General features: G+C 48.1%; 1 protein-coding gene across 4 annotated transcripts in view; it reads right to left on the reverse strand.

Annotated features, from left to right (window-relative positions):
- NFATC2 (nuclear factor of activated T cells 2) overlaps positions 1-19,861 on the reverse strand; it is a 157,186-nt gene that overhangs the window by 131,360 nt on the left and 5,965 nt on the right. For 2 of the 4 annotated variants that reach the window (XM_017944688.3, XM_017944690.3), the window contains exons 2-3: positions 6,273-6,788; positions 898-1,069 (exon numbers count right to left, since the gene is read on the reverse strand). In XM_017944688.3, the coding sequence (XP_017800177.1) occupies positions 898-1,069; positions 6,273-6,775 (675 nt within the window). In that variant the 5' untranslated portion in view covers positions 6,776-6,788. Of the gene's footprint in view, positions 1-897; positions 1,070-6,272; positions 7,303-19,861 lie in introns of all 4 variants that reach the window. The other 2 variants (XM_003904606.5, XM_003904605.5) reach the window with 1 other exon arrangement.

Consider the following 19,861-nt stretch of genomic DNA (forward strand, 5'->3'; position numbering starts at 1 on the left):
CACCCCAGAGGTTCTGATGCACACTACAGATTAAGAACCAGGTTTTATCATATTAATAGGATACTTCCACTTTAAGGCAAATACCAAAAAATATGTTATATTAATTTAAATGTATTAAAAGTTCTGGTTAATTGACTTGTTAGTGGGCACCGGTCAGTTGTTCCTGGTCAACCAGATTATACAATTAAGAATATTTCAACTCCAATTATTTTGGGGGAAAATAGGCACACTTCTCTACTTCTTTTGGGAAAAAAAAAATCTGAGGTTAAATCAAAAGCCACAGACACACAAAAAAGATACTGATTAAGAAAAACACAAAAGGAAATGCTCATGGCAAAATGTAAACTTAAAAAATCAGAGTACAATCTACATGTTCACTATAGAATTAAGCATAGAAATATATGGTAACAGAGGCTGCCGTGTTTGTGAATAGAAAAAAGAAAGGCAATATATCAAAATACTAATATAGCTATTTTAGGTAGTTTGATAATGTATAGTTTTAATTTTTCTTACTTTTCTGTATTTTACAAATATTACTATTTTTTCAAAATGAACTCTTCATCTGAAACTTAAGATGATGGCTTCAGAAATCTTCTGTCAATACACAAACCTCTGCAAAACTCTAGCAGTTTCTCCACAGAAAGAGAAGGGAAGAAGCGTCCGGGCACACGAGTATCATTTCTATCCTTATCCAGCTCAAGAAAACTTTCTCCTCTGGTTTATGAGTAGCTGGATTAGCTTCTAATGTTAACTTAATCTCAGATTTCTCATTCCTCAAAGGAGTTAAGAGGCTGAGACACATACCTCAACTTAACAAGCCACAAACAGTGGGTCAGCAGAAGTGAATCTCTCAGTGACAAACACCACACACAAAAGGAAGAGTATTCAAGTCCATACCTGAACCACAGGGTGGCCTCCAGTTGGAGCTTTGACGGCTCCTCGGCTGCCTTCTGTCTCATAGTGGGCCCGGTGATGTGGCTTGGGCTGCACCTCGATCCGCAGCTCATAAGATCCTGACTGACTGGACAGCGGCCACTCAAGTGGAGGAAGGGATGCCGTCACTGGGATGCTGAAGGAGAAAATAAAATCAGCCATGTGTGCAATAAACCAGAATTAGTCAACTTGTACAATAATTGTAAATGGCCCATTTTCTGAAAATCATGTATACAGTCATGTATTGCTCAACAATGAAGATACGTTCTGGGAAATGCACCATTAAGTGAACATCAGAGTGCACTTACACAAACCAAGATGGCACAGCCTACTACATACCTACACTATATGGTATAGTGGCTCCTAGGCTACCAACCTGTACAGCATGTGACTGTACTGAATACTGTAGGCAATGGTAACACAATGGGAAGTATTTGCGTATCTAAAGATATCTAAACACAGAAAAGGTACAGTAAAAATACAGTATTATGGCTGGGTGTGGTGGCTCATGACTTAATCCCAGCACTTTGGAGGGACAACATGGGTGGATCACTTAAGCCCAAGGATTTGAGGACAGCCTGGGCAACATGGAGAGACCCTCTCTACTAAAAATACAAAAATAAAAATAAAAATCAGCCAAGCATGGTGGTCCATGCCTATAGTCCCAGCTACCTGGGACACTGAGGTGGGAAGATCACCCAAGCTCAGGAGGTCAAGGTTGCAGTGAGCTGTGATTGCACCACTGCACTCCAGCCTGAGGGACCAGAGTGAGACCCTGTCTCAAAAAAAAAACCCAAAAAAACAAAAACGAAACAAAACAAAACACAAGGCTGGGTGCAGTGGCTCATGCCTGTAATCCCAACACTATGGGAGGCTGAGGTGGGCAGATAACTCAAGGCCAGGAGTTCAAGACCAGCCTGGCCAACATGGCGAAGCCCTGTCTCTACTAAAAATACAAAAATTAGCTGGGCTTGGTGGCGCATGTCTGTAATCCCAGTTACTCAGGTGGCTGAGGCACGAGAATCGCTTGAATTTGGGAGGTGGCGGTTGCAGTCAGCCAAGATCGCACCACTGCACTTTAGCCTGGGTGACAGAGACTCTGTCTCAAAAAAACAAAAACATAAACAAAACAGTATTATAATCTTATGGGACCACCCCCATATATGGGGGATCCATCACTAACCAAAATGTGATCATGGGGGCATGATTGTATGTGAACAAAATGCTGAGGCAGCACATATTTCTTAGACATGACAGGTAGAACTGTTCACAGGGTAGAGATCTTTCTCTTTGCCTTCTCTTCCACCTTGATGAAGACAGTGTGAGCAACTTCTCAATTAATGAAGCTTATGTTAGTTCTAGCATGTTTCTAACTGCTGTCACTTCTTTTCCCCTAGGAATTTTGAAAAGCATCACTATGGATTTATGTCACCATGTCCTGAGTTTTCACATATGGCAGAAATCATTAATCAGAGTATTCTTTCCCAGTTAGCTCAGGGCTGCTAGGAGCTGACACTATCAACTGGGCTTGGTTAAGCACTTGCAATAAAGCCAATTCTGTCTTCTCTATCACAGCAGTACCAAGGGGAGCCCAAGGGGTAGCACCTCCATAAACTTCATCTGTGCCAGAGTCCAACTTAAACATTTCATCCAACTTATAACCATATCCTCCCTAAGCAAGCAAATCTCTTCCTCTTCTTTCCAACCACATTGCCTCCTGAAATCCCTTTTACCCTGCAGTCTTAGGGTTTCCAAAGTACGCCTGCTTTACCTTAGTTATAGTGCCAAGATGCTTTCAAGCTTCTGCCTGCAACCAACGAGCCACACGTGACAACCACTTTTACCCATATCATTTATACAAGTGAACAGTTTTTAAAGGTTTACAAACTATGACTCATTAAAAAACCACTTTAGCCCTGTATTAACACGCTTTAAAGCACCAAAAATTTTGTGAGAAGAAAATTCAGCAGCATATCCCCAGGTTTCAGTTTATACTTTTGCTTGGTTCTAAAATAGGTATTTGATGCTGAAATACAATCTGAAGAAGTAGAGCATCCCTGTAATCCCAGCATTTTGGGAGGCTGAGGCAGGTGGATCACGAGGTCAGGAGATCAAGACCAGCCTGGCCTGTAACGTGGTGAAACCCTGTCTCTACTAAAAATACAAAAAAAAATAGCCAGGCATAGTGGTATGCGCCTATAGTCCCAGCTACTCGGGAGGCTGAAGCAGGAGAGTGGCTGAGAAGCCAGGAGACAGAGGTTGCAGTGAGCTGAGATCACGCTACTGTACTCTGGCACCAGCAGCCAATTAACCTCCATCTCAAAAAAAAAAAAAAAACCAAGTGCAGTGGCTGACACCTGTAATCCTAGCACTTTGGGAGGCCAAGGCGGGCAGATCATGAGGTCAGCAGTTTGAGACCAGCCTGACCAACATAGTGAAACCCCATCTCTACTAACAACAACAACAAAAAATTAGCTGGGCATGGTGGCACATTCCTGTAATCCCAGCTACTCAGGAGGCTGAGGCAGGAGAATGAAGCGAACCTGGGAGAGGAGGTTGCAGTGAGCTGAGATGCAGCCACTGCACTCAGCCTGGGTGACAGGCGAGACTCCGTCTCAAAAAAAAAAAAAAAAAAAAAAAGAAGTAGAGCATCAGAACCAGCCTGAAATTCTGATTTGAATTCCAGCCCTCTGCTGAGATGCCCATATACCCTGAGGTCAATGTTATCAGGAGACTTCCCTGATGCCCCATCCTCTCAACTTTATAGAAGATTCTTGCAAAAGACCACATTGGCTGGCACAGATTGGTACTTGTGAGGAACCAAAGGACTCTGACACTCAAAACTTCTCTGATCAAGATGCCTCACGGAGAGGAAAGGCTTTTGTAAACAAAGTCTCCAATAAATATGTCATAATCATATTTCACAGCAGTGTCCCTCCCTACTCTCAACCATTAAATAAAATCATGGTTTGGAGACTGACCTGTCTACGTAGCACAAAGAACAAGGAGCCCAGACTGGAGTACAATGGCGCCATCTTGGCTCACTGCAACCTCTGTCTCCTGGGTTCAAGTGATTCTCCTGCCTCAGCCTCCCAAGTAGCTGGGATTACAGGCATGCGCTACCACACCCGGCTAATTACGTATTTTTAGTAGAGACGGGGTTTCTCCATGTTGGTCAGGATGGTCTCGAACTCCCGACCTCAGGTGATCCACCTGCCTCGGCCTCCCAAAGTGCTGGGATTACAGGCATGAGCCACTGTGGCTGGCAGCATTTTCTAAGATAGCCCTGTGAAACTTTAGTCACTGAACTCAGAGCTCTGTAGCCAAATGGCCTTTGAAATCACCACATATTCTGTCCACATTAAAGTCTCTGAGAAGGCCTGCACAAAGGCACCTACTTAACTCTGCTAAACCCAGAAACTCCTTTTTTTAAAGATACAACAACTGACATACTGAAGCCCTGGTGTTCTCAGAACCTGCTTTGAAGGAAATGCCAGGCTGGATGCTCCATGCAGTACATTTTCGTCTGGTATGGGGGTGAGCAAGGCCCAGTGGGCAGGGCCCGAGGCCACCCTCAACCCCACACCAATCAAGAGCTCCACCTTTATCTATTTATCTATTTGAGGACTCAATTTTTTTTTTTTTTTTTTTTTTTTTTTGAGGTGGAGTCTTGCTCTGTCGCCAGGCTGGAGTGTAGTGGCATGATCTTGGCTCACTGCAACCTCCGCCAATTCTCCCTACTCCGCCTCCCGAGTAGCTGGGATTACAGGCATGCGCCACCATACCTGGCTATTTTTTGAATTTTTAGTGGAGATGCGGTTTTGCCATATTGGCCAGGCTGGTCTTGAACTTGCTACCACAGGTGATTCGCCCACCCTGACCTCCCAAAGTGCTGGGATTACAGGTGTAAGCCACTGCACCTGGCCTATGTGGGGACTCAGTTTAATATTTGGGATAAAAGACTTCCATTTGCTAAAATAAAAAATAATTTGAAAACCACAGGGATCGTGGTAATAACATGAGTCTTCCAATTCCTCATCTACGAGAACAGATAGGATAATCTCTAGCCTTAGCCGTCATATACCTCCTTTGTCATTTCATCAAAACAAAGATAAAAAATAACACAAACCAAGTTTCTGTGAGAATCAAATGAAATAATATACATAGAGAGTGCAATTCGCCCTCTATATCCAGGGGTTCTGTGTCCTCAGATTGAAAATATTCAGAAAAAAACAAATCCACAAAGTTCCAAAAAGCAAAATTTGAATTTTCCATGCCCATTGAGTCCATATGAATGAAGTGGTGTGCAGGCATTGTATTAGGTATTCTAAGGTATTATCATCTAGAGATGATGTAATGGATATGGGAGGATGTACATAGGTTATATGCAAATACTATACCGTTTTACATATGGGACCTGAGCATCCTCAGATTTTGGTATCCAAGGATACCACTGCACAGGCTCTATACTAAGAGTTTGACATATATCGTCTCATCTAATCCATTTAAAAAAAACCACACACACACACAAGGTAGGTTCTATTGTCTTCTCACAGGGAATAAACCAAGACCAGAAAGGTGCTCAGTACAAATGCAGTGGGGGGAGGAAGCTCTTGATTGATTAGTGATGTCTGCCCTAGGCACGGCTTCAGAAAGGAGCTCAAGGAGAAAGAGGGTGCTGACTGATTAGCAATGTCTTTCACAAGCACAGCAGCAGAAAGGCAGCAGCAGAGATGCCCACGTTCACTCAGGTAGTGAGTGGCAGAGGCAGGACTCAAAGTGAGCCTTAGGAGACTCCAAAGCCTACATGCTATGCTGCTATCTACATACATCTCTTCAGCTTCCCAAGATTTTAAGCTCCTTGGCTCACACATTTTTTTTACGGCCTCCATATAACTGGGGCACATAGCAGATGCTAACAAACATCAGTTCCTCTTGTGCCTACTAGAATGTCAGCTCCATGAAGGCAGAAATTTTTGCCTGTTTAGTTCACCACTGTCTCTCCATTACTTATGTAACAGAATCTGCCACCTAGATGTTTGATAAACACTTTTTGAATAAACCAGGTGACATATGAGCAATTACATTTAACATGACTGCAACCTCATAACCACCTGGTGAGTCAGGTACACTAATTACACCCATTTTACAGATGAGAAAAACCTGGCCCAGGGAATGTACCTTCCTTCTCAGGGTCTCGCAACCAGCAAGGGACCAAGCCAAGATTTAAATCCATTTAAAGTCAGACTTAAACCTGACTCTGAATCCCATGCTCATGAACAGAGAACCATCTCTTAAAACTAAACCACAGAAGCAATCATTTTCAAAGCCCTGCTCACCTGCAGATGGGAATGGCAGGCACCAGCGGCTTGGGCCAAGTGGGCGGAACCAGCAGGATGGATTCGGGAGCCGAGTTTCTCCTCTCCCCCTGCTCGCAGGGCCCCAGGAACTCCACGGCCGGGTAGATGTGGCGAGGCAGGCCGGCCTTGGATGGGGCCGCAGACACCGGCGAGGGGTCAGGGCTGGTCTTCCACATCTTGGGGGGGATCCCACAAGGCGAGTCCGTGGCGAGGCTGTTCAGGGCATCCATGATCACGGCAGAGCCAGCCACAGGGGGGTACCCAGCGGGAGCGCCGTGGTCCTGGGGTGCCAGGTGAGATGAGGGCTGCGGCGAGGGGCTCCGGGAGCGCTGGGGTGAGGCTCCGGGCGGCAGGGCAACCAAGGCCTCGGCGCACGAATGCCTCCGCTTGGCACCAGGCGACGAGGAGCGGGAGGCCGGACGGGGCACGGGCGAGTGGCGGCCCAGGCAGCTGTCCTCGGCGAGGCTGGTTCGAGGTGACATTATTGGCGAGGTTCTGGGGGAATAATGAGCAGGGATGTTTTGAAACTGCGGACACAGGTCGTCGGGCCCGCCGTTATTGGGCGAGACGCAGGGCGAGGTGTAGGGGGAGAAGGTGTCAGAAATGAAGCTGGCAGAGGAGCCGCTGCTAGCGGGGCTCAAGCAAAGCGGCTCGCGGTAGCCCTCGAAGCCGGGCACGGGCAGGGTGAACCTCGGGCTGGCGGCCACCCCGGCCAGGGGCGGCTGCTCCACCAGGAGGCCCGCGTCTCTCATGCGGAGGGGGCCCACTGCCTGGATCAGTTCGTGGGACGGAGTGATCTCGATCCGAGGGCTCAGGCCCGAGGCCCCTGCTGGCTTGGCCGCGCTCAGAAAGTTCTGCGGCCCTACCCTATCCGGCTCTCCGAATCGGCCGGGGGGCTCGCCAGAGAGACTAGCAAGGGGGCTGTATGGCTTGAGGCCATAGTCCAGGACATCATCGGGGTATGCGGGTCCGGAGGGTGGGCTGGCGACCTTATGTGCATTCGGCTCTTCTGGAAAGAGAAGGGGGAAGGGGGGTCTTTTTAAGCCTCAAAAACAGAACTCCCGGTGCAGAGCAATCACAGGCTGGGTTTTGTCTCATGTCGTTTATTTTTTTTCAAATTCCCACCATGCCAAACCCCAAGCTAGAAGCTCCGTTCCTCACCAGAAGGAAACTGAGGCCACTTTGTCCCAGGTCCCTGGAGAAGAGAGGTCAAAGCAGAATGAGTTCTGGAAGATCCCTGGGCTAAGGGCCTCCAAACTTGGGTTTAAATGAAACCCTTCGGAGAAGTGTACTTTATCTCACAACCCCATTCACACCACCGTGTACACCCACAACTGCAACAAAAGCCTCCCAAGTCCATACTTACCCCTGCTACATGACACCCTCAGACCCTCCCTCCTGCCTGACTGATTTTGCTTCAACGCTGGTCACGACCCATTAGACGGATTTCCTAACCCGCTGGTACGGTAGGTCACGACCCGTAGTTTGAAAAGCACCAATCCAGGGCCTATGGCAGCAATCTACACATGTGACATGGACGCAAGACACAGAGGGAGGCTGCACAGGCTCTGCAGCCCATGGTCCCCTGGGCTTGAATCCCAGATTTCACACCAAGTACAAGAAGTGGCTTCATTCAGATCCAGGGCTCCTGACTCATGTCTCGTCTGTGTCATTTTACAAATGAGGAAACTGAGGCCCAGAGCGGGGAAAAGGCCCAGCGAAAGATACGGAATTAGGAGGCTTAAAAATACCACAGGCAAGCCACTTGCCCCCCGACAGGCAGGGTCACTGCTACAGAGGTTACCTGACACCCAAACTATTAAAACCAATGGATGCAGGCTGGGCGTGGCGGCTCACACCTGTAATCCCAGCACTTTGAGAGGCTGAGGTGGGCAGATCACTTGCGGTCAGGAGTTTGAGACCAGCCTGGCCAACATGGTAAAACCCCATCTCTACTAAAAATACAAAAATTAGCCAGGTGTGGTGGCGCAGACCTGTAATCCCAGCTACTCAGGGGGCTGAGGCATGAGAATTGGTTGAAACCAGGAGGCGGAGGTTTCAATGAGCCAAGATTGTGCTACTGCATGCCACCCTGGGTGATAGAGTGAGACTCTGTCTCAAAAATAAAATAAAATAAAATAAAATAAAATAAAGATAAAACCAATGACCGAAAGGCCCTACCGCTAGAGAATGCTGTTCAAGTACAATGTTCTATGACAGCCACCCAAGGACACTGCCACCCATCACCTCACACTGTCATTTAATTCTCAGCCTGACCCTCTTCTAGCAGACACCCTGCCTCACTGCATCCTGTACAGGTCCAGGTACATGGGGCTGCTTGGGAAATTCCCATGGAGTTAGTGCCCCCACCCACCCCTCACTGCAACTCCACCTCCAAGGACCCCATCTCATCAGAGGCCCCTCCACCCTCCCCGTCAGCTCACGGGGCAGCCTGGACTCCTTACTCTGATGTCTCACATCTGATCCGTCATCAGCCCTGACTGTTCCACTGTCAGGACAGAAACCAGATTCCCGGGTCTCCCCAATCCATCACATCCACCCTGGTCCAAGCCACCGTCCTCTCGGACGGGGACTACTGCAGTCACCTCCTCCCTGGCCTCCCCACTTTGTGGCTCTGTCAGTCTGTTTGTCACGCAGCAGCCTTTAAGATGTCCATTCTCAAAACCTACTATAAAGGCTTCTGGACACTTTAGATGGAACCAAAAGTCACTAACACAGCCTGTGCCCTGGCCTGCCACCCACCCCCACCACTCCCCACTTCTCCCCAAGCTGGGTCAGCAACAACCCCTCCAACATCCTCGCTGTACTGAAGCAGCTCCTGCCTCAGAGGCCTGGGGTTCCCTCTGCTTGGAAACCCTCTCCGCGAGATCCTCCCATTTCCCCTGGTTCCTTCCTGCATCTGCTCAGCCAGCACCTCCTGAGATCCGCCCATCAAAAAGCTCACCTCCACCCCTTTTCCCTGCCATCTTTTCTCCACTGACACCTGCTAACAGCTCCCATCGCACCAGGTATCTGTTTAGGGAATCTCATTCTGCCAAACCAGGAGCAGGCAAACCACAGTCCACGGGCCAAATGCGGCCCATGGGTTGTGTCTGTAAATAGTTTTAGGACAACACAGCCACACCTATTTATTTACACAGGGTGAACAAAGCAAGCTACAGCTTACTCCTATACTACAACAGTGGAGTTGGTAGTTTGGGAACCGAATGGCCCCCAAAGCCTGAAATATTTACTCCTTGACCCTTTAGAGAATTTTACAACCCCACACTCGACCCAGAGCTCCATCAGTGTTGGGCCCGTGTCACTGTGGCCCAGCATCGTCGGCCAAGCACCTACCACAGGGCCTGGCACTTGCAAGCCCCCATAAACATTTGCCGAGTGGCTGAGAGAATAAGTAAATACAAGAACCATGTCCAGGGGCCTGCCAGCCAGAAACAAGACCTTTTCCTGCCTTGGGGAAGCCTGGGTGACCACCCCAGTGAGCCTCAGCCTCCTTGTTCCCTTTCTGGGCTGTCCTAGAGGAAATACTGTCCAGTTTAGCTGAGCTGATCTCTCGGTGTCCACATGGTACCCCCACTTCCAAAATGGCTCCCCACAGCTCTAGGTAAAAATAAATGAGCCCCGCCAGGCAGCCTGGCTGGGCCCTGCCTGCCCATCGACCCTCGCCGGCATTCACTCCCCCTCCCGCCCTGTCTGAACTCCAGCCAGAGGGTCGTGTGGTGATTTTTGTTTTCTGTTTGATTTTGAGGTCATACTCAGCTGCCCAGTTTGGAGTGCTGTGGCACAGTAATAGCTCACTGCAGCCTCCACCTCCCAGGCTCAAGCGATCCTCCCACCTCAGCCTCCCAAGTAGCTGGGACTACCAGCACACACCACCGGGCTCAGTTAATTTTTTTTTTTTTTAGTAGAGACGAGGTTTCACTATGTTGCCCAGGCTGGTCTCAAACTCCTGAGCTCAAGTGATCCTCCCACCTCAGCCTTCCAAAGTGTTGCGATTATAGGCGACAGCCACCGTGCCTGGCAAAGGGGAGTTTTTTAAAAGCATCAAGCTCCTTCCTGCCCCGGGATCTTGGTACTTGCCGCTGCCCCTGCCTCAACAGCTCCTCCCCTGCCCACTGCCAGGCCCTCTTCTCCACATGACTAAAGCCCGCCCATGCCCATGGGCGCGGCTTAAGTACTGCATGCTTCTAGAAGGACCCCTGACCACTTGACTAGCTCAGGCCCAGCTCACAGGTCCCTGCTGTGTTCTGTGCACATCTCGCCATAACGACTGAGGAACTGTGAAGTTCTCCGTTTCCTTCAACCTCCAGTCTGCCCCTCCCTCGACCTGGAGATCCACCTCCACCAATCAGCGAATGCTATGAGGACTCTTGCTCTGCCACGCCCCTAGCACTTGGATGGGTCCTGCCACTAAACAGGCCCTCAAAAAGGATGTGTTGGCTGAATGAATGATGCAAGTTCAGAAAAGTCTACCCGGAATAAACTATTAATCAAAGATGCCACTATCCAAACCAAAAGATAGAAGGCGATAACTCTAGAGAGGGTCATTCGGTAATATCCACGAAAATTCCAAACACACATGCCCTTGGAACCACATGTGCCCTCGGAACCAAGCAATGCTACTTTTAGAAATCCATCCTGGGCCAGTCATGGTAGCTCACGCCTGGAATCTCAACCCTTTGGGAGACAGAGGTAGGAAGATTGCTTGAGCTCAGGAGTTTGAGACCAGCCTGGGCAACATAGAGAACCCATCTCCAAAACAAAAAAAATTTTTTTCATTAGCTGGGCTTGGTGGCACCTGCCTGTAGTCCCAGCTACTGGAGAAGCTGAGGTGGGAGGATCAAGGCTGCAGTGACCCATGATCGTGCCACCACTTCCCAGCCTAGGTGACAGGATGTGACCCTGTCTCAAAAAAAAAAAAAAAAAATTCTTGCTGCAGATATACTCTCATCTGTGCAAAATGACCTGTGTATCCTTAAGATTAGTTACTACAACCCTGACTATAATCCCAAAAGACTGGAAGCAACACAAAACCCATCTACTGGGGATGAATTAATTCTAGCTCATTCATATGAAGGGATACACAATATAGCTACAAAAAGGCCTGAAGAAGTTCTTTATGCATTGACATGGAATGACCAGTGAGATTTAGTATGCAAGGAGAAAAGCAAGCTGTATAGTGTGCACAGCATAAAAAGGATGAGAGGATGTACACACACAGAGATGTACAGTGTACACAGATGTACAGATGTATACAGAGTACACATATGTACACAGATGTACAAAGACATACGCGCACAGATGTACACGCACAGATGTACACACACAGACAGATGTACAGGCACAGCTGAAGGATGCACAGGCTTTCTCTGGAAGTCACAAGGAACAGTGACATCCTCCAGGGAGGAGAACTAAGGAATAAGAGGACAGTGGCATGGCAGAAAGACTTCCTTTGATTCATGTAATTATGTAAGAAAATAAATGTAACTCCCAAAAGAAACATTTTTAATTTTATTTCATAGGTGGTAGATGACATAACACGATCTATAGTAATGAAACCCTGTTTTATGAAGCAGGAAATGGAGAGTGCGGTCCTGCCCTGCCACTAAGCAGCAGCATGATTTTGGAAAAGTCCCCCACCCACTGGAGGCCTCAACACCTTCTCGTTTATAACTGAACAGCATTACATTGAATCCGTTTCCTTGGTGGCTTCTGGCTCTGAAATCCTTTGATTTTTCTAGCTAGCATCTGTAAGGCCTGGAGTTCTCGTGAGGCTGTAGTTTAATGTAAACGTGTATTTGAATTCGCACATACGCGCGCACACACACGCCTTCCTGGAAGGTAACAGAGCATAGTTTTTTAATCTAGGAAAAGAGGAATGTCAAGTCCATGGCCAACAACATTCTGAGAATTCAAACCAGAAAAAAAGTCTCTTAGCAAAAATTCTGGCCATATCAGAAAAACTGCACTGCATCTTATCAGAAACACACGGTTGGGGCTGATGTGGACAGTCCACAGAAACGCAGTCCTGAAAACGCCCATCGCTCACACTCCCTGGGAGCCCTGAAGAACACAGAGCTCGAGTGTGCTGAGCAAAACTATTTAAAGCATTTACATTGGTTTTCATTAATCCAAGCGGCAGAGTTTTTCTTCTTTTTTCCCTCTTGACAAGACTTTAAAGGTTTACCAGCAAGCGGGGAATAGGAAGATAATTAATAATCATTGAATTCTCAGTCCCCTGGGTATTTGACAGTAAATTTCACAAATAGCACATCATTAAAATATTCCTCTAAGTTACTGGCTGAGATTTCTCACTATTTCTCCTTAAACAACTGCCATGCTCGCAGGCGGCTTTCTCACAGTCATCACGATGCCTGCACGGCACCGGGTGAAGTTAGTTTCATCTCAGAACCACCAAATTTTCTCAGGAGGGTTTCCAAAAAGCTTGCTTTTTTTTAACCACTTGCACGATCTTTGCTCTATTCATGTGCCGCCAAAAAATATTTACTTAATATTTCTAGTATTTAAATTCACTCACTTATTTTTTTTTATTATTTTAAAAGGAAACTTTATACCACTACTGTAGATGGAAAATCAATGTCACCTCCATAAATAGAAGGTAGGGTAAAAATACAATAAAAATAAAACTTACTAAATTCAAGCAAGACACAGTGGCTGGGCAAAGACTCTGAGACTGAGGTTTTATACACCCCCACCCCCGCCAATGCTCCTGTGGTATAACTCATATACACAGATGTCAGTGTTTTGAGTATAGGGTTTGATGAGTTTTGCCAAATGTCATACATTCTTGCTACCACCAACATAATCAAAATATGGAACATTTCCAGGACCCCAGAAAGTCAAGACCTAGAAACAGGGAGAGGGAGGAGTCAGTATTAGAAAGAAAAGTGTGAACGATACAGCAGTACCTCACTAAAGCGTTACTCCTTTTTTTTGTTTGTTTTGCTTTGTTTTTTGTTTTCTGAGACAGAGTCTCACTCTGTTGCCAGGCTGGAGTACAGTGGTGTGATCTCGACTCACTGCGACCTCCGCCTCCTGGGTTCAAGCGATTCTCCTGCCTCAGCCTCCTGCGTAGCTGGGATTACAGGTGCCCACTACCACGCCCAGCTAATTTTTTTTGTATTTTCAGTAAAGACGGGGTTTCACCATGTTAACCAGGCTGGTCTCGAACTCCTGACCTCAGGTAATCCACCTGCCTCGGCCTCCCAAAGTGCTGGGATTACAGTCTTGAGTCACCACGCCCAGCCTGAAATTCCACTCCTTCCGACTAGTTCGAAGAGAAAATAGCACTGAAAAATAGTTCTTAGCAAATACAATGTCCTCACTGGTGGACCACCTAAAATCCATTTCGCCTACCATGGGAGGTACCTGGCCTAAATACGAGGCATCAGTACCAAAGGGAGGAAGAAGATAGAAGCAGTGATGGGGGATTTAGAGGTTGCTGCTCGAGGGCCTCTGTGCCTCCATGTCATGCACATACTGTTCCCCTTACCCAGAACTCCCTTCCATACCTCCCGACCTTACGTCTCCTAACAAGCCACTATTTATCCATCATGATTTGACCTGAACCACCCCCTCCTGGAGGCCCTCCCTGTTTCCCCAGGCTGGATCAGGCAGCTCTTCTACACTCCCAGGTCCCACAGAAGTCTGTCTATGGATTCACTCATTTGTCTACCCTCTAGACTCTGAGCTTCTTAGAGGCAGATAGGAGTCTTACATCAATAATTATTATGAAGATAATTATAATGCAGAAAAAGCAGCTAAAATGTATTGGGAACTTACATGCAAGGCACTGTTGTAAGCACATCACATGTAGTAAATTACTCGACCCTCACAGCCACCTACCCACCGGATGCCCATAGTAGCTGCCCTGCCTCTCTCCCCGTTGTGGCAACCAAAAATGTCTCCAGGCATCGCCAAACATCTCCTGTCAGGCAGACTCGCCCCCAGCGGAGGACCGTGGCTCCTGGCTTTACAACCCCAGCATGGCACGCGAGGCCTGCGCACAGCAGAGGCCCAAAGACTGCTGGAAGCATCAACTCATGACTCACGCCCTCAACCTGAACTGATTGAGAAATGAGACATCTGCTCACTCTCGGCCCTGGCAGGTAACACTCATCTCTGTGGCAGACGTCTGAAAGTTCTCATTCTTATCACCCGTCCTTTCATCGAGTTCCTGGGTGCTTACCCAATAGGTAGGCCCTGTGAATATGTGGCGAAATCTCTGACCACTCCCGAAAACTGCAGGACAAGATTGCTGGGGAGGCCAGTTCAGCCCTCCTCTTTGCCCCACCAAGCAAGAGCTCTAAACTGAGATCCAGGTCTGAGAACGGAGGGTAGCACAGGGTTAGGGGACTCCAGATCCACTCCCACCCCTGGCTGTGAGACTTGGGGAAACTCCATGTCCTCATGTGTGACACGGGGTGATGACGCTGGTGATACAAGCCTGTCAGTTTCCCTAACCTATGCAAAGCCCAAGACACACAGAATCAATACTCAGTAAATGGGGCCTACTGGATTATTATTGAAAGAACAATCTTTTCAGTGACAATTCTGCTCTTTCCCTGCTATAGTTACTCTATTTTACAACAACTTGAATGCACTAGTCCCCAACCCCTTCAAAAGCATTATGAAAAAAAGGAAGACATTTTTATAAAAATAAAATGGGTTGGTCAGCACTTTAGGAATTCTCTTTTCACCTCAGATTCTGCTGATCTTCAGAAAATGTGTGGAGGAGGTAAAATGTGCTTCCAACACCCTCTCCATTCCACACTTTGTACTTTTCCTCCCAGGCTACCTGGGAGTGGATCAACTAAATCTTTACTAAAGTGCTAGTGAGTCAGTGAGCTGCTTGTCATAACCGAAATACTAATAGCTAACACATCTATACCACTTACTTTATATCGAGAACCACTGTATGCATCTAGTATATGTTCATATTTGTCTCACAAGAACCTTATAAAGCAGGTGATATTGTTTCCCCATTTTATATAGGGGGGAAATGAGGCTCAGAGAGGGTAAGTAATTTGCCCAAGGTCACACAGCTTCTAAGTATCAGAGCCAAGATTCATTCTCAGGCAACCTGGCTCCTCCACCCGCTTAACCACTACTTTATCCTGCATCTCAGGAAAGAGGTGATTTCTTGGATGGCGACACCCTGACCCTGACACAGGGAAGCAAGGATCCCCCTGGAAAAGAAAATATTCTGGGGGCCTCATCATTTCACTCGGGAGGTAGGCTGCCCCTGACAACTGAAGATACAGATTCCTTTCTTCGGGAATGTGCACAGTCTCTCCTTTTGCCCCAGAATTGAGTCAAAGATTATTTTAAAAATCACACTCAGGCCACACAGTGGTCCCCGCCAGCGCCTCTCCCCCTGGAAGCTCTGGAGGCCTGTTGCTCACCCTCACAGACGGACACACAGCCAAGTCTGAGGTGGCCACTCGCTCAGCGCCAACCCACCAGCCAACAGATCACTTTTGAAAAAAGGAACAGCAAGAGAACATCTTCTCTGCCTAGAACTGCAGGCGGTGGAATTTTCGGGAAGCAGAATAGTATGACCAAAATAGAAACCCAGCTAGGGAACCTCTGAGAGGCAGCCGTCCTTGGCGGGCACGGGGAGGGGCAGAGACCAATGGAGCTTTCAGGCTTCAGTGGCTGGGAAGAGAGGAACAGGGCCTGGCCTGGGGGCTGGATGCCCCCTCGATGGGCAGCGGGGCCACAGGGCTCCACTGATCCCTGGCCAAGCTGATCCGACCCACGGCTTGATGAGCTCACCCCGATGCCGAGGTGGTGTGAGTCCCAGGGCCTGGGTTTGGGACATCACAGTCTGTCGCCAAGGCAGCACTTAGGATGCCACAGCTGGCACCGCAGACCTGTAGCCGGAGGAAAGGGGCAGACAGAGAGACAAACCTCGCCTCCTGCCGCTCACCCCAACAACTCGCATAACTTCCTGCCCATCAGGGCTGCAAGGAACCCCAAAACAGAGCAGGAAGGTGGATGGATTTTTCATCTGGCGGGTGCGCACAACCTATAGAAAGAACCCCTTTGAAAAGTAATGGATTGCCTCCAAATAACAAATCTGACACTCAGCAAACTTTCAGACAAGCCCCCCTAGACCGCTGCTGCCCACGCCCCACCCGGTCACACACACACCACCTAACAGTAAGTGGATTCTCAATCAATGAATCATGTGTATTAATGATGACAGTCAGGTTGTCACACCCTTCATTCAGAGGTGACACATACAGACACAGGGCCTGAAAGTCAAGAAATTCCATCTGGATAAATCAGGTCCAGAAATGCCAAAAAGGAAAGGGAGGACATTTGCCATCCTGTCTCGTCCATGGAACCACTGGAAAAAGTCATCCTGAACGCGATGTCTTTGCCGACCTTGCCCCAGCTAAGACAGCTGTCTGCCTTCCCCAGACGGGGCCGAAAGACAAGCTGAGTGGTGCTTCCCAGGCAGGCTGCTGCAAGGCCAGGCGCCCGGGACACAGGACCGGGGTGATCCACAAGCAATGAGGCTTGCAGACTGGCTGCTGGCATGACTGCTTGCAAAAACACGCGCGCCCACATGCTGACACGTATTGCTTTTGGAAAGGGGTGGAGAAATGTATGGAATCTGCAACCCACAGGCCGCAAGGTCACCTTTTAGATGGGGGCAGCAGGGCCCAGGCATGTGGCACACACAAAAACTTATCTCCATCGTCAAATCTGGATGCGAAGAACTGTCTCTTGCTGGTTTCAAGACATTTCCTGGGGCCCTCCTGCCTTGGAGAATTCCAGAGATATTCCTATTTTTAGTCATTCGAACAGCTTATGTCCACTGTGCTGCAAGCTTTCACGTGTACGGTCCCCTGTTCTCTCTGCAGTTTACATCAACTGCTGGAGATAGCTACTCTGAATACCTCTGTGTTACAGATGGGGAAACTGAGGCTTGGGGTGCAGGGAAATTCCCAAGACCACAAAAAGAGTCAGGGCAAAGCTTGGATTAAATTTCAGGGTTGGGGGTGCACTGGGGTATGTGGTGAGGGGCAGGGCATGGGGGGAAGGGCTGTACATGTGTAGCATGATGTGTGTGTGTGTATAGGATCTGCAGATTTCATCAGTTTTGTTGTTTGTTTTTGAGATGGAGTTTCACTCTTGTTGCACAGTCTAGAGTGCAGTGGCGCAATCTCGGCTCACTGCAACCTCCACCTCCTGGGTTCAAGCGATTCTCCTGCCTCAGCCTCCCTAGTAGCTGGAATTACAGGTACCTGCCACCTCACCCAGCTAATTTTTGTATTTTCAGTAGAGACAGGATTTCACCATGTTGGCCAGGCTGGTCTCGAACTCCTGACCTTAGGTGATCCGCCCACCTCAGCCTCCCAGCGGTGGGATTAGAGGTGTGAGCCACCATGCCCGGCCTTCATCAGTTTTTAAAATATGCATCACTTATATGCAGTAAAATGCACAAATATTTCACATACATCTTGTGCCTTTGCATACATATGCGCACAAGATACAGAACATTTCAGGCACCCCACAGGGTTCCGTGTGGCCCCTCTGAAGCCAGACGCCCTCACCCAGGAAGAACCACTCCCTGACTTTTCCCACCATATGCTGGGTTTGACCGTTCTCGAACGTCCTTTAAATGAAATCTGGATGGATGTGTCTCACTTATTTTGCTCAACAGAATGTCTGAGCTTCACCCCTATTGTGTGCAGTAGTCCTTTCTCTTTCATTGCTGTGTACTATTTCGTTGTACAAATCAACCACAATTTATCCAATCACCTTGCTGAACTCCCTCCATTTTTAAAGCATTTGAGATTAAACTTGTGATTTAGCAAGGTCTGTGTCTAATAGAAGAGAGTACAGTGCATGACAGAGAACAGACCTCAGAGTGGCTTCCTCACCAAAAGGAGAAGGAAAGATCTGGTCAGAAGAGTTCCCCAGAAATAGACTTTAGATAATCCTCCTGCAACAGGACTCGCCAGGGCTAAACCCACCCACTCTGTCAAAGGCCTGCAGAAGACGACATGAGCAGGGGAACATCTCTTCTTTCCATCCTCTGCCCAACTTAGCAAAGAGCCCCCCTCTCCGACCAGCCACCTCTGAGAGTTTGGTCTCCTATTGATCCCCCACATCCCCTCGCATAGCCTGAAAGGCTGATTTCCATTTTTCCTTCAGGCAACTTAAAATCCAAGTGGAAACTTCCCCTTGAAGACAGTGGGGCCTGTGTAACCCTTGGCCGGGGGCAGAGATTTAAAATTAATGCCTTCTTGACTGACAGCTTCTTTATTTATACTTTTCCCCAGGAGCTTTCATTTCAGTGCCATGTTCCCGGGGGTGGGCACACTTCATCAGTGGCCCCTGCCAACCCCCTGGTTATTAAGACATTCCTCCCTACTCCATGGCAACAGAGGTGATGTCACCCATTGCGGATTTCAGAGCTGCAGCCCACCTTCTTAGGATTATACAGGTAAACAGCCCCTTTCCACAGCCTTTAAAATAACTTTAGCAGGCATTTCAGACTTGGGTTTGTTTTTCCCCCTCATTTAACACTCTCACTTTTGCAGGCACGCCCACGCAGGTCTGTTTTGATAAGGACCTTCATAAATCCTGAGCTTTGCAGGCCACTTTCTTCCCTTCAGGCCCAGCTGAAGAAATGCTCTTTTTCCAAAACCTCAGATTACAAGGTCAAGAGGGTCCCAAATACCAACTCAGGAAAAGCAATCTCCCCACTCTGCATGTGGCTTACAGTCTGCCTTCGGTATATTTCTTCCACAGAGGGAAAAAGCATTAAAGGTTCCAGTGCAGGGCTTTAGATCCAAATGCCCAAGAGGCAGGCAGGACCATCCACCAAGACGGAGAAAGAAACAGAAAAATAGCAGAGCTCCCCGTCAGTTCTCATTTCTACCTTAGCCAGGAGTTTTCCAATGAGTATAATCCCATTAGGACAGTAGCAAGATACAATGTATAATTATATAAATATCAGCTATAAGAGGTGAACGTGCACACATCCCACCGTACATGAGACACATCAGACAAAGTTAGAGACAGCAGCTGCATACGGCGTCCTGCTGCCCTCCAGGGCCACATTTTGGCTATGAGATACAGTGCTGACGGCAGGCACCTAGGACTCTAAGTGCCCAAGTTCAAGGCCTGCCCTGCCATTTACCAATGCAGACCCTCAGCAAAGTTACCTTACCCCCAAGAGCCTGATCTCACTGGTCCGGGATGCAGCCTGAGAACTTCTAATGCAGCCAGAACTGAGAGCCCCTTGCCACCCATTCTACATTTTTCAAAAGTATGTAACCTGCCACCTGATATGGCTGGAGAGCCTTGAGAACCAACCTGAATAACACTGCTTTAAAATTTCAAGAGCCTCCACTCCTGATCAAAATCTATGCCACCAAAAGAACACAGGGGCTTGAATTTAGAAGCCAAGATACCATGTGTTTCACAGGGAAGAATGAGTGAGGCAACTTCAACCTCATTTCCTCTGCCTCCCTGCAAGGCCGATGCTCAATTCTAGCCCTCAT

This window comes from Papio anubis, chromosome 16, assembly GCF_008728515.1.
Source record: "Papio anubis isolate 15944 chromosome 16, Panubis1.0, whole genome shotgun sequence".
Taxonomy (NCBI): domain Eukaryota; kingdom Metazoa; phylum Chordata; class Mammalia; order Primates; family Cercopithecidae; genus Papio; species Papio anubis.